This window comes from Nerophis lumbriciformis, linkage group LG10 (genome assembly GCF_033978685.3).
Source record: "Nerophis lumbriciformis linkage group LG10, RoL_Nlum_v2.1, whole genome shotgun sequence".
Taxonomy (NCBI): Eukaryota; Metazoa; Chordata; class Actinopteri; order Syngnathiformes; family Syngnathidae; genus Nerophis; species Nerophis lumbriciformis.
Window position 1 is genome coordinate 54938192 of NC_084557.2, and position 22087 is coordinate 54960278.

Genomic DNA, 22087 nt, shown 5'->3' on the forward strand with positions numbered 1-22087 from the left:
AGCTGAGATAGGCTCCAGCACCCCCCCGCGACCCCAAAAGGGACAAGCGGTAGAAAATGGACGGATGGATGTACTCTTAAATTGTGACCGTATTCTGGAAAAAAGATTTCATTTTCTTGCGTGACAATTTAGACTTGCTGAGGTGGCGACTTGCCCAGGGTCTACCCCGAATGCAGCACCCTCCGCCACCCCAAAAGGGACAAGCGGTAGAAAATGGATGGATGTGTCCTTTAAATGGAAAGTTGAATTTCTAAAAAGTGCTCCAATAAATGACATTTGATGTTGTGGAGCTTGATCTCATCTAATCACATCCTTTTATACTCACTCTAGCTTTACAACACAGCTGTCAAACTCATGGCCCCGGGGCCAAATCTCGCCCGCCGCATCATTATATGTGGTCCACCACTTCATTTAAAGTGGCCCGCCACCTCATTTTATGTGGTCCACCACGTCATTTAAAGTGGCCCGCCACATCATTTTATGTGGTCCACCACATCATTTAAAGTAGCCCGCCACATCATTTTATGTGGTCCACCACATCATTTAAAATGGCCCGCCACATCATTTTATGTAGTCCACCACATCATTTAAAGTGGCCCGCCACATCATTTTATGCGGTCCACCACATCATTTAAAGTGGCCCGCCACATCATTTTATGTGGTCCACCACATCATTTAAAGTGGCCCGCCACATCATTTTATGTGGTCCACCACATCATTTAAAGTGATGCATGTTTTTATGGTTGCATCACCATGTGAAGTCAAATTGATGAAATAATCATACATCTACAAAACTCTCGCGAGGGGCTTTCATTTGACGTGCGACTTGATATGATTTGTAATGAAAATATTTCTGAGTGTTCCTGATTGAGCAGAAAAGCGAGTATGAATGACTTGCTGACTAAATCCTGAGTGAGAATGAAATGGCTGCATAATGAAGCAATGAAGCTCACTTGCATTGAAAAGCTGCATTAAAAAGAGCAATTAGAGGAGCGGCCATTGCTGAATAAATGCTGACCTGCTTCCTGTCAAGCTAATTGTTCTTTTGGAATCATTTGACTTTACCACATTTCATATTCACGCTGCCTGCTTCCTTTTCAGAGAGCTATTTCTGGCTATTCCTTAATGGTGGATTGTGCTGCTCCTTTCAGTCATACACAAGAAAGACCTGCTGGCTACTCTTCACCTGCTGGTTGCCATGGTGACACGTTTCCAGCCTGAAGTGGAGCTGCCTTCAGACGTGAAGGTGCAAGTGGTGGTGCTGGAAGTAAGTCGCCGGCCTTCGGACCGCACCTGAGAAGTAAATACTGTAAATACTGTAAATAATGTAAATAATGTACGTGTGCAGGTGAGCAGGACAGGAATCCGATCCGACGTTCAAACGGAAGTCCTGACAGAGGCCAGGTGAGGACAGTTGGGACCCACAGACGGACTTGTCTTGTAAACTTCTTCTCATTTCTTCCCCAGAGATCAATAAAGTACTTTCTATTCTATTCTATTGTAAACTTCTTCTCATTTCTTCCCCAGTGGACTCAACTCACAGGAAGTCAGCAACAGAAGTGAGTCAGTCCATTTTTCTCTCTTTTTGCAATCGCCCCTCTCCCCACATCAAATATTGCACCTTCATGTTACGCAATATTTATCTTTATTTATACATATTGCACATTTGGAAAAAAATAATAAATTAAGCATTTTTTTTTGTCCATTTCAGCTACTCAGACAAATCATATACAAGATGTAGATAAGACAGAGACAACAACAACAACAACAACAACAAAACAACATCAGCAAATACCATAAGTAAAGTTATGATAGTAAAAGTGATAGCAAAGAAGCAGTTATTGAAGTAAATATTAGTAACACAGAAATGACAATGAACATTATTACTCTACAAATGGAGCAATAAAAATAGCACTACTGATAATGAATAATAATTATTATTATTTCTATTATCAACAGTATAATTCTTTCAAATACAACAATGCATAAATGTAATGGGAACTTGAATTACAAAAAAAAAGCAGATAAATGGAGGGGAAGAAAGAGAGGCAAACTGTATTAACCTTGTAGATTGTTATAGTAACAATAGATTAAGCTTTGTCAGTGTGCCATGTGTTATACCCAGTTTACCCTAGGGCAACAACATTAAATGAAGCATTTTCAAGTATACAGTAAAAATAGCTAAATACTACAGTAGTAGTAGTAAAAATAGCTAAATACTAGAGTAGTAGTGCCCACTAGTAAACATAGTTAAATACTACAGTAGTAGTGCCCACTAGTAAACATAACTAATTACTACAGTAGTAGTGCCCACTAGTAAACATAACTAATTACTACAGTAGTAGTGCCCACTAGTAAACATAGTTAAATACTACATTAGTAGTGCCCACTAGTAAACATAACTAATTACTACAGTAGTAGTGCCCACTAGTAAACATAGTTAAATACTACATTAGTAGTGCCCACTAGTAAACATAACTAATTACTACAGTAGTAGTGCCCACTAGTAAACATAACTAATTACTACAGTAGTAGTGCCCACTAGTAAACATAACTAATTACTACAGTAGTAGTGCCCACTAGTAAACATAGTTAAATACTACAGTAGTATTGCCCACTAGTAAACATAGCTAATTACTACAGTAGTAGTGCCCACTAGTAAACATAGTTAAATACTACGGTAGTAGTGGCCACTAGTAAACATAACTAATTACTAGAGTAGTAGTGCCCACTAGTAAACATAACTAATTACTACAGTAGTAGTGCCCACTAGTAAACATAGCTAATTACTACAGTAGTAGTGCCCACTAGTAAACATAACTAATTACTACAGTAGTAGTGCCCACTAGTAAACATAACTAATTACTACAGTAGTAGTGCCCACTAGTAAACATAACTAATTACTACAGTAGTAGTGCCCACTAGTAAACATAGTTAAATACTACATTAGTAGTGCCCACTAGTAAACATAACTAATTACTAAAGTAGTAGTGTCCACTAGTAAACATAGGTAAATACTACAGTAGTAGTGCCCACTAGTAAACATAACTAATTACTAGAGTAGTAGTGCCCACTAGTAAACATAGTTAAATACTACAGTAGTAGTGCCCACTAGTAAACATAGTTAAATACTAGAGTAGTAGTGCCCACTAGTAAACATAACTAATTACTAGAGTAGTAGTGCCCACTAGTAAACATAGTTAAATACTACAGTAGTAGTGCCCACTAGTAAACATAGTTAAATACTAGAGTAGTAGTGCCCACTAGTAAACATAACTAATTACTAGAGTAGTAGTGCCCACTAGAAGGGGCCAAACCAATCCAACGCATTGATTGGTTCAGAAAGTAGTAAACATGTTTTTTATGCTTTAGGTAAAAATATTTGATTTATGATGAATGATTCCTATTTTGCAGAAATGTGTTTTTGCGGTCATGTACGGAACCAATTAACAGCACTAAACGAAGGACTACATAAAAAACTACAAAAGTGATTTTGATTGGACTGTAGAGTTATGGAAGTAGTTCCTGTCATATTCAGTACGTGGCATCAATTAGTGACACTTCTCAAATAGTTTGGCTGGAAATAAATCTCCTGCAGCCCATAAAAACTCCTTTAGTCCTAAATGTCAAACTTATTTTAAACATGGAAACTCCTTTAAAGGCCTACTGAAAGCCACTACTACCGACCACGCAGTCTGATAGTTTATATATCAATGATGAAATCTTAACATTGCAACACATGCCAATACGACCGGGTTAGCTTACTAAAGTGCAATTTTAAATTTCCCGAGAAACTTCCGGTTGAAAACGTCTATGTATGATGACGTATGCGCGTGACGTCAATAGTTGAAACAGACATTTTGGAATAGGTCGGTCGCCAGCTTAAATCGTCTTTTTTCATGGCTAAATTCCACATCTGTGTTGGTGAATCTTTTGCAATTTGTTCAATGAACAATGGAGACTGCAAAGAAGAAAGCTGTAGATGCGATCGGTGTATTAGCGTCTGGCTACAGCAACACAACCAGGAGGACTTTGACTTGGATAGCAGACGCGCTATCCGACGCTAGCCGCCGACCGCATCGATGATCGGGTGAAGTCCTTCGTCGCTCCGTCGATCGCTGGAACGCAGGTGAGCTTCGGTGTTGATGAGCAGATGAGGGTTGGCGTAGGTGGAGAGCTAATGTTATTAGCATAGCTCTATCGAGGTCCCGTAGCTAAGTTAGCTTCAATGGCGTCGTTAGCAACAGCATTGCTAGGCTTCGTCAGGCGGTACATCATTAATCGTGTGGTTACAGGTCCATGGTTTAATAGTATTGTTGATCTTCTGTCTATCCTTCCAGTCAGGGGCTTATTTCTTTTGTTTCTATCTGCAGTTAAGCCCGATGCTATCACGTTAGCTCCGTAGCTAAAGTGTTTCGCTGATGTATTGTCGTGGAGATAAAAGTCACTGTGAATGTCCATTTCGCGTTCTCCACTCTCATTTTCAAGAGGATATAGTATCAGAGGTGGTTTAAAATACAAATCCGTGATTGTTAGAATAATGATGTACATATCATCACACTAACTTTAGTATGCTTAAAATCCGTTGCTTTAGTTATTTAGCTATTGTGCTCAAGTTGGACTTTTTCTTTTGTGAGCAAGGACAAATACTTCTTGTCTGAGGGGTGGCCTCAGCTGTAGATCTTATCTTTGTTTGAGCCCGCCAACAGCCAAGGACTTCAACCCACTTCAGCCAAGATGGGATGACGGCACGCGGACGAGGCAGAGACTTCAAAGACCTCAACAAGATAAGATTCCAAAAACGCAGACGAAGCGGTGACGGGGCCAAAGCACAAGGCCCCCAGAACATTCCGTCACGTATCGCGCGTCCTGGACCTGCTTTGCATAAAATATGTGACCACTCCTTTTAGAGGCGGCCTTAGTATTGTTGACTGTGGAACTCCTGAATAAAAAGAGCATACTTGCCAACCCTCCCGGATTTTCCGGGAGACTCCCGAAATTCAGCGCCTCTCCCAAAAACCTCCCGGGACAAATTTTCTCCCGAAAATCTCCCGAAATTCAGGTGGACTCAGGTCCATGAGGACCTGAGTCCGCTAACCCACAATATTAACAGCATACCTGCCCAATCACGTTATAACTGTAGAATGATGGAGGGCGAGTTCTTGGTTTCTAATGTGGGTTTATTGTTAGGCAGTTTCATTAACGTCCTCCCAGCGTGGCAACAACACACAACAACAGCAGTCACGTTTTTGTATACCGTAAAGCAGTTCATCTGCCGTAAACAGCAATGTTGTGACACTCTTAAACAGGACAATACTGCCATCTAGTGCATTTGATGAAAGCACTTTTGTGGATGGACAATTCAACCCTTAACTCAACAATGAGTAGATGAGTGTTATGTGTGTGTATATGTGTAAATTAATGAACACTGAAATTCAAGTATTTCTTTTATTTATATATATATATATATATATATATATATATATATATATATATATATATATATATGAAATACTTGACTTGGTGAATTCTAGCTGTAAATATACTCCTCCTCCTTTTATTTTATTAAAAAAAAAAAAAAAAAAAAAAAAAAAGAGATATTTTTTATAATGACGGCACACATTTTTTTCCCGGCCCACCAGGAGATAATAATGACCCCATGGAGGACCTGCTGAAGATGGAGGCTGACAAGGTGAAGCAGGTACATAACCAGAAGATGGAGGTGAAGCAGGTATATAAGGAGAAGATGGAGGTGAAGCAGGTATATAAGGAGAAGATGGAGGTGAAGCAGGTATATAACCAGAAGATGGAGGTGAAGCAGGTATATAAGGAGAAGATGGAGGTGAAGCATGTATATAAGGAGAAGATGGAGGTGAAGCAGGTATATAAGGAGAAGATGGAGGTGAAGCAGGTATATAAGGAGAAGATGGAGGTGAAGCAGGTATATAACCAGAAGATGGAGGTGAAGCAGGTATATAAGGAGAAGATGGAGGTGAAGCAGGTATATAACCAGAAGATGGAGGTGAAGCAGGTATATAAGGAGAAGATGGAGGTGAAGCAGGTATATAAGGAGAAGATGGAGGTGAAGCAGGTATATAAGGAGAAGATGGAGGTGAAGCAGGTATATAAGGAGAAGATGGAGGTGAAGCAGGTATATAAGGAGAAGATGGAGGTGAAGCAGGTATATAAGGAGAAGATGGAGGTGAAGCAGGTATATAAGGAGAAGATGGAGGTGAAGCAGGTACATAACCAGAAGATGGAGGTGAAGCAGGTATATAAGGAGAAGATGGAGGTGAAACAGGTATATAAGGAGAAGATGGAGGTGAAGCAGGTATATAAGGAGAAGATGGAGGTGAAGCAGGTATATAACCAGAAGATGGAGGTGAAGCAGGTATATAAGGAGAAGATGGAGGTGAAGCAGGTATATAAGGAGAAGATGGAGGTGAAGCAGGTATATAAGGAGAAGATGGAGGTGAAGCAGGCATATAAGGAGAAGATGGAGGTGAAGCAGGCATATAAGGAGAAGATGGAGGTGAAGCAGGTATATAAGGAGAAGATGGAGGTGAAGCAGGTATATAACCAGAAGATGGAGGTGAAGCAGGTATATAAGGAGAAGATGGAGGTGAAGAAGTTATATAAGGAGAAGATGGAGGTGAAGCAGGTATATAAGGAGAAGATGGAGGTGAAGCAGGCATATAAGGAGAAGATGGAGGTGAAGCAGGTATATAAGGAGAAGATGGAGGTGAAGCAGGTATACAAGGAGAAGATGGAGGTGAAGCAGGTATATAAGGAGAAGATGGAGGTGAAGCAGGTATATAACCAGAAGATGGAGGTGAAGCAGGTATATAAGGAGAAGATGGAGGTGAAGCAGGTATATAAGGAGAAGATGGAGGTGAAGCAGGTATACAACCAGAAGATGGAGGTGAAGCAGGTATATAAGGAGAAGATGGAGGTGAAGCAGGTATATAAGGAGAAGATGGAGGTGAAGCAGGTATATAAGGAGAAGATGGAGGTGAAGCAGGTATATAACCAGAAGATGGAGGTGAAGCAGGTATATAAGGAGAAGATGGAGGTGAAGCAGGTATATAAGGAGAAGATGGAGGTGAAGCAGGTATATAAGGAGAAGATGGAGGTGAAGCAGGTATATAAGGAGAAGATGGAGGTGAAGCAGGTATATAACCAGAAGATGGAGGTGAAGCAGGTATATAAGGAGAAGATGGAGGTGAAGCAGGTATATAAGGAGAAGATGGAGGTGAAGCAGGTATATAACCAGAAGATGGAGGTGAAGCAGGTATATAAGGAGAAGATGGAGGTGAAGAAGTTATATAAGGAGAAGATGGAGGTGAAGCAGGTATATAAGGAGAAGATGGAGGTGAAGCAGGCATATAAGGAGAAGATGGAGGTGAAGCAGGTATATAAGGAGAAGATGGAGGTGAAGCAGGTATACAAGGAGAAGATGGAGGTGAAGCAGGTATATAAGGAGAAGATGGAGGTGAAGCAGGTATATAACCAGAAGATGGAGGTGAAGCAGGTATATAAGGAGAAGATGGAGGTGAAGCAGGTATATAAGGAGAAGATGGAGGTGAAGCAGGTATACAACCAGAAGATGGAGGTGAAGCAGGTATATAAGGAGAAGATGGAGGTGAAGCAGGTATATAACCAGAAGATGGAGGTGAAGCAGGTATATAAGGAGAAGATGGAGGTGAAGCAGGTATATAACCAGAAGATGGAGGTGAAGCAGGTATATAAGGAGAAGATGGAGGTGAAGCAGGTATATAAGGAGAAGATGGAGGTGAAGCAGGTATATAAGGAGAATATGGAGGTGAAGCAGGTATATAAGGAGAAGATGGAGGTGAAGCAGGTATATAAGGAGAAGATGGAGGTGAAGCAGGTATATAAGGAGAAGATGGAGGTGAAGAAGTTATATAAGGAGAAGATGGAGGTGAAGCAGGTATATAAGAAGAAGATGGAGGTGAAGCAGGTATATAAGGAGAAGATGGAGGTGAAGCAGGTATATAAGGAGAAGATGGAGGTGAAGCAGGTATATAAGGAGAAGATGGAGGTGAAGCAGGTATATAAGGAGAAGATGGAGGTGAAGCAGGTATATAAGAAGAAGATGGAGGTGAAGCAGGTATATAAGGAGAAGATGGAGGTGAAGCAGGTATATAAGGAGAAGATGGAGGTGAAGCAGGTATATAAGGAGAAGATGGAGGTGAAGCAGGTATATAAGGAGAAGATGGAGGTGAAGCAGGTATATAAGGAGAAGATGGGGAGGAAGGTGGTAATTAGTAGTGAGTCCCTGAGGGCAGAAAGTGATGGAGAGGACAATGAAAGATGATTCTGAGTGGTGTGTCTTCCATCTTGTAGGCCGTGCTTGACTTTGTAAACAAGACCATGGCCAGCGTTGGACTGCAGGTGTTGGACTTGGACAAGCAGGTAAAAAGGTCAAATGTTTGGACAGGAGCGTGTAACACCTTGTTGTTAATACTCCACACTTCTCTGATGTAACACCATGTTGTTAATACTCCACACTTCTCTGATGTAACACCATGTTGTTAATACTCCACACTTCTCTGATGTAACACCATGTTGTTAATACTCCACACTTCTCTGATGTAACACCATGTTGTTAATACTCCACACTTCTCTGACGTAACACCATGTTGTTAATACTCCACACTTCTCTGATGTAACACCATGTTGTTAATACTCCACACTTCTCTGATGTAACACCATGTTGTTAATACTCCACACTTCTCTGATGTAACACCATGTTGTTAATACTCCACACTTCTCTGATGTAACACCATGTTGTTAATACTGCACACTTCTCTGATGTAACACCATGTTGTTAATACTCCACACTTCTCTGATGTAACACCATGTTGTTAATACTCCACACTTCTCTGATGTAACACCATGTTGTTAATACTGCACACTTCTCTGATGTAACACCATGTTGTTAATACTCCACACTTCTCTGATGTAACACCATGTTGTTAATACTCCACACTTCTCTGATGTAACACCATGTTGTTAATACTCCACACTTCTCTGACGTAACACCATGTTGTTAATACTCCACACTTCTCTGATGGCGTCATTCTGCTGCTGCTCATTGGACAGCTGGAAGGTTTCTTCATTCCTCTCTCGGACTTCAGTCTGACCCCCCACAGCCATGAAGACATGGTAGACCTCCCCATACACTCTGCCTCCATTCACCAATCACTTACACATACACTCTGCCTACATTCAAGATTCAAGATTCAAGATTGTTTATTGTCATATGCACTGTTAAATAGACAGTTTGCCGTACAATGAAAATCTTACTTTGCTAGTCCACCCTTCAACAAGTCACACGGTACTTAGCTAAAAATAAAAAATACATACATACATACATACATACATACATACATAGGTACCTACGCTCCCACATACATACACAAATATAGTACATATTTACATACTCAGTGTTTGTACATCCACACGCACATTCATTATACAAACATACACATACACATACTGTACATATACATTCACTGTACAAACATACACATACACATACTGTACATATACACTCACTGTACAAACATACATATACACATACTGTACATATACACTCACTGTACAAACATACACATACACATACTGTACATATACACTCACTGTACAAACATACACATACACATACTGTACATATACACTCACTGTACAAACATACACATACACATACTGTACATATACACTCACTGTACAAACATACATATACACATACTGTACATATACACTCACTGTACAAACATACATATACACATACTGTACATATACACTCACTGTACAAACATACATATACACATACATGTACATATACACTCACTGTACAAACATACATATACACAATGTTGACTGCATCCTCAGTGGACCGGTTCTGCCGGTAGGCAAACTGTAGAGGGTCCAGTGTGTCTGGGATGGTCTTCTTGATGTGTGACATGACTATCCTCTCATCACTACTGGGGTGAGTGCAACAGGGCGATAGTCATTCAAACAGGTCACAGTCTTTTTCTTTGGCAGGGGCACGATGGTGGTGGTCTTGAAGCAGGTGGGCACAACAGCTTGTACTAGTGACAAGTTGTATATGTCAGCAAGTACGTCAGCCAGCTCTGATGAACACACCCTGAGGGCCTGGCCAGGGATGTTGTCTGGGCCGTGGGTTTGTTCTCCTCAAAACTGTACGTACCTCTGCTGTTGTCACAGTGAGTGGTGGGTCCTGCGTGCGTTCCGTGGTCAGAACCCCTCTCTGTTGGTTGGTGTTGAGGACCTCAAAGCGGGCGTAGAACTCATTCAGCTCATCTGGCAGTGAGCGTTGGCTGTTTGTGGCCCCCCTGCTCCCCTGCTTGTAGTCTGTGATGTGTTGCAGGCCTTGCCACATGCGCTGGCAGTCTGCGGTGGAGTAGAATCCCTCCAGCTTTTGTCTGTATTTTCCCTTGTGTCACGGTCGGGGCGCATGATGATGCGGGTTTTGTTCTCCCAAGATGCAAATGGACAAATCCGGACAGGACTTGCAGGTAATAACTTGATTTAATAATAAAACAACACAAAACAGGTACAAAACAGAAAACAAACCGACTGGAAAAGGTGCCGAGCGCACCGGAAGCTAAGGCTACAACTTAGCAACGACTATGACATTTAGCAGGGGCTAGGAGACAAGCAAACACTTACTAGCAGTCGCGTGACACAAATAAAGAAACCAGGCTGACTGACTGGAAAAGGCAGGCTTAAATAATGTCAGTGATTACAACAGGTGCGCGTCAGAAACAAAAACGGCAGGTGGAATTAATATGTAACTATGGTAACCAACTCAAAAGGTGCACAGACAGGAACAAAATGAGTCCAAGACTAACAGAAAACACACGTGACCCGAAAACCCAAACAGAAATATGATCCGGGCAGCGGATCATAACAGTACCCCCCCCCTTAAGGGACAGATTCCAGATGTCCCCTGGAAAAACTAAAACCCACCAACTACACAACAGTTCAAGAGTCAAGGGAGGGCGGAGGGAGGACTTGGCGGAGGGTTGTCAGGCTCCCTGTGGTCTGGAATCGTCTTCAGGGGTGGGTGGAGGGAGGTCAGGAGGGGGGTAGACCCCTCCCCTCTCACTTGTCCAACAAGTCCATTTCTGGGAGCATTAGTCACTGGGGGTGGAGCTAAAGTCACTGGAGGCGGGGCTTGGAAAACAGGAGACTGAGACTGAAAAAATCTAAATTTTGAAAAAAAATTCTCATAAGGATTAATTCTAGAAACAAAGTCCTTAGTGAGGGGCTGACAGAGGGAGTAAACAGAATCTAAAAAAAAATCTTGGTCTCTGACGTCATCCCTAGTGGGCGAGATGACGTCATCACTGGCAGCGGTGTAATGTCAACAGCGCGGGTCTCCCTCTGTCTCATAGCCCAGTCGGAAAATTGTTGGGCACAAACATGAATGGAATTACCAAACCTCTGAGGGGAAGACTGGGATGCTGTCCGGAAGAGAAGTCTTCGGGTGCGACGCGTCCTGACGGTGGGGTGAAGATTCCTTGCTGTCCGATGCGAGAGAACGAGGAGCTGGTTTCTTTTTGTCACGGTCGGGGCGCATGATGATGCGGGTTTTGTTCTCCCAAGATGCAAATGGACGAATCCGGACAGGACTTTCAGGTAATAACTTGATTTAATAATAAAACAACACAAAACAGGTACAAAACAGAAAACAAACCGACTGGAAAAGGTGCCTAACGCACCGGAAGCTAAGGCTACAACTTAGCAACGACTATGACATTTAGCAGGGGCTAGGAGACAAGCAAACACTTACTAGCAGTCGCGTGACACAAATAAAGAAACCAGGCTGACTGACTGGAAAAGGCAGGCTTAAATAATGTCAGTGATTACAACAGGTGCGCGTCAGAAACAAAAGCGGCAGGTGGAATTAATATGTAACTATGGTAACCAATCAAAAGGTGCACAGACAGGAACAAAATGAGTCCAAGACTAACAGAAAACACACTTGACCCAAAAACCCAAACAGAAATATGATCCGGGCAGCGGATCATAACACCTTGGCCTCTCTGATGGATTTACGCAGGTCATATCTGGCCTTCTTGTAGTCCTCAGCGTTGCCTGAGACAAATGCAGTGGAGCGGGCATGTAGCTTGGACCGAACATCACAGTTAATCCAGGGTTTTTGGTTTGGGTATATTTTGTATTGTTTTGTGGGCACAATGTTTTCCACACATGTGCTGATGTAGAAGCATATTCCTCTATGTCCACAGTACCGTCATCCCTCTGAGCAGCAGTTTTGAACATGTCCCAGTTTGTACTCCCAAAGCAGTCCTGACGCACTAGTTCAGTGTCTTCATTCCACACTTTAACAGTTTTTCTCACTGGGGGGGCTTGCTTGAGGCGCTGTCTGTATGCTGGATATAGAAAAGCTGAGATCTGATCATAGTCCAAAGTGTGGTCTGGGTACAGCCTTGTAGGCTCCCCTCACGTTGCAATATACTTGGTCCAAAATGTTTTTTTCCCTCGTAGGAAAGTTCACAAACTGATGGTATTTCGGGAGGACACTCTTTAGGTTGCGGTGGTTAAAATCCCCAGCTACCGTGAACACAGCATTGGGGTGTGCGGTCTCTTGTTTACTGATGACGTCATGCAGCAGCTTTAGCGCTGTAGTGGAGTCCGCCCGTGGGGGGATGTAAACAGACAGTATAAACACTGCACTAAACTCCCTTGGCAGATAAAAAGGTCTGCATTTCACCATCAAAAACTCAATGTTGTCCGAGCAGTGTCTTTCAACCACCTGTATGTCCGAGCACCAGCGGTTACTCACGTAAACACAGACCTTTCTTGAAGCCTTTGTCCGGTCTCCACGGTAGACTGAGTGCGTTGCTAGCTGGATAGCAGAGTCTGGGATGTTGTCAGAAAGCCAGGTTTGCGTGAAAATATAAGCACAGCATTCTCTCAGTTCACGCTGGGATGTAATCCTGCTTCTCAGCTCATCCAGCTTGTCATCCAGCTTGTTGTTAGCTAGCAGCAGGCTAGGTCGTGGTGGTCGTGTCGCTCTAGCCTTTAGCCTAGCCTTTAGCCTAGCATGTAGTCCCGCCGCCTTGTTGTTGTTGTTTTGTGGTTAGCTGGCTCTCGTTGTAGCAGAAAGTTGAAGTTCCGTCAGACTATAAGTGAGCTCATGGTGAGCTTTTCCAATGTCCAGAAGTGCATCTCTGTTATATCTCACTGTTGCGTGCAAAAACTTTGCATTTAGGATGCAAATTAGTACCCTCATAAATAATAATAATAATAATGTTGTCGGGAGGACGACGCAAAGACGTCAGCCACGGGGGGTGCCATCTTGGACAAACTTAACCAATCACTTACACATACACACTGCCTCCATTAACCAATCACTTACACAAACACAGTGCCTCCATTAACCAATCACTTACACAAACACACTGCCTCCATTAACCAATCAGTTACACAAACACACTGCCTCCATTAACCAGTCAGTTACACAAACACACTGCCTACATTAACCAATCACTTACACATACACACTTCCTCCATTAACCAATCACTTACACAAACACACTGCCTCCATTAACCAATCAGTTACACAAACACACTGCCTCCATTAACCAGTCAGTTACACAAACACACTGCCTACATTAACCAATCACTTACACATACACACTTCCTCCATTAACCAATCACTTACACAAACACCACCTCCATTAACCAATCACTTACACAAACACTGCCTCCATTAACCAATCACTTACACAAACACACTGCCTCCATTAACCAATCACTTACACAAACACCGCCTCCATTAACCAATCACTTACACAAACACTGCCTCCATTAACCAATCACTTACACAAACACTGCCTCCATTAACCAATCACTTACACATACACACTGCCTCCATTAACCAATCACTTACACACACACTGCCTCCATTAACCAATCACTTACACAAACACAGTGCCTCCATTAACCAATCACTTACACAAACACACTGCCTCCATTAACCAATCAGTTACACAAACACACTGCCTCCATTAACCAATCACTTACACAAACACACTGCCTACATTAACCAATCACTTACACATACACACTTCCTCCATTAACCAATCACTTACACAAACACCACCTCCATTAACCAATCACTTACACAAACACTGCCTCCATTAACCAATCACTTACACAAACACACTGCCTCCATTAACCAATCACTTACACAAACACACTGCCTCCATTAACCAATCACTTACACAAACACTGCCTCCATTAACCAATCACTTACACAAACACTGCCTCCATTAACCAATCACTTACACAAACACACTGCCTCCATTAACCAATCACTTACACAAACACTGCCTCCATTAACCAATCACTTACACAAACACTGCCTCCATTAACCAATCACTTACACAAACACACTGCCTCCATTAACCAATCACTTACACAAACACTGCCTCCATTAACCAATCACTTACACAAACACCACCTCCATTAACCAATCACTTACACAAACACTGCCTCCATTAACCAATCACTTACACAAACACCGCCTCCATTAACCAATCACTTACACAAACACTGCCTCCATTAACCAATCACTTACACAAACACCGCCTCCATTAACCAATCACTTACACAAAAACCGCCTCCATTAACCAATCACTTACACAAACACACTGCCTCCATTAACCAACCCGTTACGAAGTTGCTCAGGCTGAATCAACTTTACTTTTTGAGTCAAATTTAGGTTTTGACCTAATTTTTCTTGAGTTAAACTTTCACTACATACACAAAAGACCTATTCTTCTAAAATATTGTTCACAAATCTGTGTTAGTGAGCATTTCTTCTTTGCCAAGATAATCCATCCCACCTCACAGGTGTGACATATCAAGATGCCGAATAAACAGCATGATTATTGCACAGGTGTGCCTTAGGCTGCCACAATAAAAGGCCACTCCTCAATGTGCAGTTTTCTCACACATCACAATGCCACAAGTCATGAGGGAGCGTGCAGTCGGCATGCTGACTGCAGGAATGTCCACCAGAGCTGTTCCTGGTGAATTGAATGTTCACGTCTCTACCATAAGCCGTCTCCAAAGGTGTTTCGGAGAATTTGGCAGTGTATCCAACCGGCCTCACAACCGCAGACCACGTGTAACCACACCAGCCCAGGACCTCCACATCCAGCAGGTAAACCTCTATCACCGTCTGAGACCAGCCACCCGGACAGCTGCTGCAACAATTGGTTTGCATAACTAAATCATTTCTGCACAAACTGTGAGAAACTGTCTCAGAGAAGCTCGTCGACTCCAGTGGGCAAATTCACGCCTGGCATGTTGGAGAGGTGTTTTCTTCACGGATGAATCCTGGTATTCACTTTTCAGCGCAGATGACAGACAGCATGTGGTGATGTGTGGGAGAGCGGTTTGTGAATGGAGTGGTCCATGGTGGGGGTGGGGTTATGGTATGGGCAGGTGTATGTTATGGATGGAGTGGTCCATGGTGGGGGCGGGGTTATGGTATGGGCAGGTGTATGTTATGGATGGAGTGGTCCATGGTGGGGGCGGGGTTATGGTATGGGCAGGTGTATGTTATGGATGGAGTGGTCCATGGTGGGGGTGGGGTTATGGTATGGGCAGGTGTATGTTATGGATGGAGTGGTCCATGGTGGGGGCGGGGTTATGGTATGGGCAGGTGTATGTTATGGATGGAGTGGTCCATGGTGAGGCGGGGTTATGGTATGGGCAGGTGTATGTTATGGATGGAGTGGTCCATGGTGGGGGAGGGGTTATGGTATGGGCAGGTGTATGTTATGGATGGAGTGGTCCATGGTGGGGGCGGGGTTATGGTATGGGCAGGTGTATGTTATGGATGGAGTGGTCCATGGTGGGGGAGGGGTTATGGTATGGGCAGGTGTATGTTATGGATGGAGTGGTCCATGGTGGGGGCGGGGTTATGGTATGGGCAGGTGTATGTTATGGATGGAGTGGTCCATGGTGGGGGAGGGGTTATGGTATGGGCAGGTGTATGTTATGGATGGAGTGGTCCATGGTGGGGGCGGGGTTATGGTATGGGCAGGTGTATGTTATGGATGGAGTGGTCCATGGTGGGGGTGGGGTTATGGTATGGGCAGGTGTATGTTATGGATGGAGTGGTCCATGGTGGGGGTGGGGTTATGGTATGGGCAGGTGTATGTTATGGATGGAGTGGTCCATGGTGGGGGTGGGGTTATGGTATGGGCAGGTGTATGTTATGGATGGAGTAGTCCATGGTGGGGGCGGGGTTATGGTATGGGCAGGTGTATGTTATGGATGGAGTGGTCCATGGTGGGGGTGGGGTTATGGTATGGGCAGGTGTATGTTATGGATGGAGTAGTCCATGGTGGGGGCGGGGTTATGGTATGGGCAGGTGTATGTTATGGATGGAGTGGTCCATGGTGGGGGTGGGGTTATGGTATGGGCAGGTGTATGTTATGGATGGAGTGGTCCATGGTGGGGGTGGGGTTATGGTATGGGCAGGTGTATGTTATGGATGGAGTGGTCCATGGTGGGGGCGGGGTTATGGTATGGGCAGGTGTATGTTATGGACAATGAACAAACCCACAACACCAACCTGATTAACTCCATGCCAAGGAGATGTGTGGCAAATAGTGATCACGCCAGATACTGACTGCTTTTCTGACCCCCCCAGACCTCCGATTAAGAAAAACTGCCCATTTCAGTGTGGCCTTTTATTGTGGCAGCCTAAGGCACACCTGTGCAATAATCCTGCTGTTTGATCAGCATCTTGATATGCCACACCTGTGAGGTGGGATGTATTACCTTGGCAAAGAAGAAATGCTCACTAACACAGATTAGTGAACACTAATAGGTCTTTTGTGTATGTAGTAAAAGTTTTACATCCTTAACTCATGAAAAATGGGAGCAGAAACAAAAGTGTTGCGTTTCTATATTTGAGCAGTATAACAAAATAATGATCATTTCTACAATAGGAGACTCTTGATTGGAGCATTTCCAATACTTCAATTTACAAGCTTAATTGGTTCTGTGACATAGCTCTTAACTCAAATCACTTGTATCTCAAATCAACATCTCCCATTAAAATGAAATTGGTGCTTGGCTCCTTCATAACTTGAACATTTTTACATGTAACATGTCTTTTAAAAAAATAAAACAACTTTTAGATAAGGAATGTTGTATACAATGAATACAATATAATGTACTACTAGCAATTGCAGTACTTTTATGAAGCAATGTAATAATAATGTACAGCATTTACTTTGGAGAGTGGACTTCTACGGCGTCTCCTTCCTGCTGCTTCTCTGTCAAACACACCATCTGCAGCTTTTCTATATTTTCATGGCTAAATGTCCGCCGTTAAGATAATACTTCAACTTTAGTTATTGGCTTGTGTTAGACTCATTTCCAGCAGGCACACGATATGAAAACAACGCTGAGAACTTGTTGAATTAGGTGACGACCTTGAGCAACTCAAAGGTAACGTTGAAGCAACATGCTGCTTGATGACGCTTAATCAATGTTGGCTTTTGACCTTGATTTGACCATTGAAGTTTGGTCATTTACCAACCAATATTCTACCACACAAATACAACGTTGAAACATGCTTTTGACAACGTTGAATCAATTTCAGGTTGTGACGTTGATTTGACATTGAATTATGGTCATTTCTCTACCAATATTCTTCAACAGCAACATGACGCTGAAACAACATGCTTTTTAACCATCTTTATTCAATGTTGTTCCCAACCAACAACGTGGATCCAACGTTGGACATCAACGTTGTTTCAACTTACAAATACAACTATTTTGCAAGGTCAGTTTTAAAGGACATGTACGTATAATCAAGGTTTTGTGCCTCAGACTAGCAGTGACACGCTGAAGTCATGTTTTTGATGATTGATTTCTTTAAATTCAATGAACTTCTTTCTTCTCAGCACTGCCCTTCATACGCACTTTCTTGGCTTGGAAAACAAAGTTATGTTGATCTCTCGCCACAAGCTAACGCTAGCGAGTAAGAGCAGATGTTTGGGTCGGATCCACTGTGACATTTACTAATGCTTGTAACTCCAAGTTCGGCTTGTAACTTAAAGCATGATCATTTCTTCGAATGACAGCTCTTATGTCAAAGCACTCTTAAGTTGAGGCAGCACTCTGTGATGCCTCGTGTGTTTATCCCACTTGCAGCTCCGCAATGTCAGCTTGGCCTTGAACCTCCTGGCTGATTTGGGCCTGCAGGTGTCCGCTGTTCAAGCACAAGGTGAGAAAGTGTTGATGAAAAGCACAACTCAGTGCGCTAGAGATGCTCGGTGCACTTATCTCAAGGTCTGAGTGATGGCGTGTGCTCACTAACGATGTTCACCTCACTCGCTGCATCATGAATGCATGGCGGTAAGCACACGCCCATTCGATCCTGTGGTTTTTTTTGAGGTTATGAGCTAATATTTTTGTCAATAAAGACTGAACATAAACATTGTTTTTGTAGATGTGGTTTCTCAGGACGTGGCTGCCACCTTGAAGGTCCTCTACGCTCTCTTTAGGAAGCACGGAGGAGGATGCAAACAGGAAGTGGAAGGAAAAGCATCATGTGACCACAGCTGTCACTCATAGTGTTACAGTAGTTCCACTCCACTCCTTCAGGGGGCAGTGATGGGCATGTAGTATAAAATAGCAGCAGAAAAATGATCAACAAATACCAAAAAATGTGAAGAATTGAAGATACATTATATTATATATGTGTGCTTTTTTACACAACAACAACAACATCCCTCATGCAGCCGCTGGCTCCTTTCAATGATGTCATCATAACAACAACAACATCCCTCATGCAGCCGCTGGCTCCTTTCAATGATGTCATCACAACAACAACAACATCCTTCATGAAGCCGCTGGCTCCTTTTAATGATGTCATCACAACAACAACAACAACAACATCCCTCATGCAGCCGCTGGCTCCTTTCAATGATGTCATCACAACAACAACAACATCCGCTCCAAATGGAGCTTTAATGCAGACTAATGGACTTTTAATCCACTTCCTGCTGCGGCCTCCTCAGGAACAGGAAATGGACATCAGATGTTGTTTCACAGGATGGATTGATTTTTAAGAACATTGTTGAAAATGTTGACTGTCAAATATGAAATACAAATTCTCATGTGCATGCATATATTTATGTATGTTAATAAGAAGAAAATACAGAAATAAGTCACAACATTTTCCATTTTTTTTTGTGGAACCATTATGACAAGAAAATACCCCAAAAAAATAAAATAAAATGCATTAATTTTATTATTTAAAATAAGATATATTTTATTATGTGTAAATAAATTAAAAAAACTTAAAAATGTGTATATGTTTTATACATTACTTTTATTATTTAAAATAAGAATTTAATGAGCTGATTCTAAATTATATAACTTTTTTGCAACTTATAAAATAAATTGTATTTTCTATTTAATAGTCGTATATTTTATTATGTGTAAAATTATGTATTAAGTATTTTTGTGTATTATGAGAAGCTAAGGAAAAAAACATTTAATTAAAAACACTACTTGATGTATTTGTCTTGTCAAGTCATATTGCTTTTGTGTATTTGCCAAGAAAATTATAAATTAATATCACAGAATGTTGAATTTCAAATATGAAATAAAAATTCATATGTGCATGCATATATTTATGTATAGGTCAGGGGACAGGGCACTGTACAGTGTTGCTAGAGCCGACCTGAAGAGAGGGATTAAAAAAGCAAAGGCGGACCACAGGAGGTGCATAGAGTCCCATCTGTCCAGCAAAAACTCACGGGAGGTGTGGCGGGGCATTCATGACATCACGAACTTCAGAGGCTGCAATATGACAACTGCGGATCAGAGTGCGACACTGGCAGAGGAGCTTAACTGTTTCTTTGCCCGTTTCGAAACCCCCCAGCGACACTCATCTGCTCCAGCCCTGCCCCCGCCCCCACCGGGCTCCGGCGCCACTCCACTCACTGTACAGGAGCACAGTGTCAGACGAGTGCTCCTGGCTGTGAACCCCAGGAAGGCTACCAGACCAGACGGAGTACCTGGAAAGGTGCTCAGGACGTGCGCCCACCAGCTCGCTCCCCCCCTCACCAGGATCTTCAACCTCTCCCTGGCTCAGGCAGTCATCCCATCCTGCCTGAAGTCATCTACAATAATCCCGGTGCCGAAGAAGTCTCCCATCACCAGCCTGAATGATTACCGACCAGTGGCCCTCACTCCGGTAATCATGAAGTGCTTCGAGCGACTTGTTCTCCAGCACATCAAGGACCATATCCCTCCAGACTTCGACCCCCACCAGTTCGCATACCGGGCGAACAGGTCCACAGAGGACGCCATCGCTGTTGCTCTCCACTCTGCTCTGAACCACCTGGAGCAGCAGCAGAGCTACGTCCGGATGCTCTCTGTGGACTATAGCTCTGCCTTCAATACAATAATCCCGGACAGACTCTGCAATAAACTGGACACTCTTGGCCTCCCCCCTCTCACAAACGCCTGGATAAGGGACTTCCTAATGGACCGACCCCAGAATGTGAGACTTGGCCCGCACCTCTCATCCTCCCGCACGCTGAGCATCGGCTCCCCACAGGTCTGTGTGCTGAGCCCCCTCCTCTACTGCCTTTACACCCATGACTGCAGTCCGGCCCACAGTGACAACCTTACCGTCAAGTTCGCCGACGATACCACAGTGGTCGGGCTCATCTCCAGGGGTGACGAGGCTGCCTACAGAGAGGAGGTCCTGAAGCTGACGGCCTGGTCTTCGGAGAACAACCTCGCTCTCAACACCAGCAAGACCAGAGAGATCATCGTCGACTTCAGGAGGAGCAGCACCGACCCTGCCCCCCTCTACATCAACAGCGAGCGTGTAGAGAGGGTCCACACCTTCAGGTACCTTGGAGTCCACATCTCTAATGACTTCTCCTGGACAGTCAACACCACATCAATCATCAAGAAGGCTCAGCAGCGGCTACACTTCCTTAGAGTCCTCGGGAAGTACAACCTGAAGCCTGACCTGCTGCTGACCTTCTACCGCTCGTCCATCGAGAGCCTGCTGACCTACTGTATTATAGTATGGTACGGCAGCTGCACTGCAGCAGACAGGGAGAGGCTGCAAAGAGTGGTCAAGACGGCTCAGAAGATCATCGGCCGCCCTCTCCCCTCTCTGACGGACATCTACACCTCCCGCTGCCTCAACAGAGCCAGTGCCATCATCAAGGACAGCACCCACCCTGGCTCTGACCTGTTCCACCTGCTGCCCTCTGGGAAGCGCTACAGGTGCATTAAAACCAAAACAAACAGGCTAAAGAACAGCTTCTTCCCCAGGGCCATAACCATCCTGAAGGGACTGCCCCATTGTCCCTCATAACTGCCTTCTCTTCGGTGCAATAACCCATTCCACCAACCACCCTGTTTTTGTTTTGTTTTTTCATGTATATATTCATTTCACACCATATTCATTGCACTTCTACATTTTTTATATTTTTATATATTTGCACATTGTTTTTTTTGTTTTTTGTTTTTTCTAGCATGTACACATCGCACTGTATGGAATGGCCTCAATCTCGTTACCTTGCGTAATGACAATAAAGCTGATTCTGATTCTGATTCTGATTCTGATATTAATAATAAGAAAATCCAGAAATCGGTTACAACATTTTCAATCTTTTTGTGGAACCATTTGACAAGAAAATACTAAAAAAAACATTTATCAAATACATTAGTTTTATTATTTAAAATGAGAAATTATTGAACTAATTCTAAATCATATAATCTTGTGTGGAACCTATAGAATAAATTGTATTATGTATGTCTAAATAATAAAAAAAACATTAAATATGTTTTCATGTTCTTTGAATGATAATAAATAATATATAAATACATCACCCGAAACAAAAAGCTTAGCAAACCAGCCACAATTAAGTGTATTCCCGGGGCCAGAGCACCTGACATTGAAGCTAATCTTCGGGAGCTAACTCGCAACAGGCCTATTAAACAC

General features: G+C 43.0%; 1 protein-coding gene across 3 annotated transcripts in view; it reads left to right on the forward strand.

Annotated features, from left to right (window-relative positions):
- Window positions 1-19290, forward strand: part of parvg (parvin, gamma) — a 29874-nt gene extending 10584 nt beyond the window's left edge. For 2 of the 3 annotated variants that reach the window (XM_072914013.1, XM_072914014.1), the window contains exons 6-13: window positions 1152-1267; window positions 1349-1404; window positions 1528-1559; window positions 5643-5701; window positions 8368-8436; window positions 9088-9189; window positions 18262-18334; window positions 18560-19290. In XM_072914013.1, the coding sequence (XP_072770114.1) occupies window positions 1152-1267; window positions 1349-1404; window positions 1528-1559; window positions 5643-5701; window positions 8368-8436; window positions 9088-9189; window positions 18262-18334; window positions 18560-18684 (632 nt within the window). In that variant the 3' untranslated portion in view covers window positions 18685-19290. Of the gene's footprint in view, window positions 1-1151; window positions 1268-1348; window positions 1405-1527; window positions 1560-5642; window positions 5702-8367; window positions 8437-9087; window positions 9190-10071; window positions 10230-10417; window positions 10548-18261; window positions 18335-18559 lie in introns of those variants that run through there. The other variant, XR_012050657.1, reaches the window with a different exon arrangement.
- Window positions 19291-22087: the final 2797 nt, after the last annotated feature.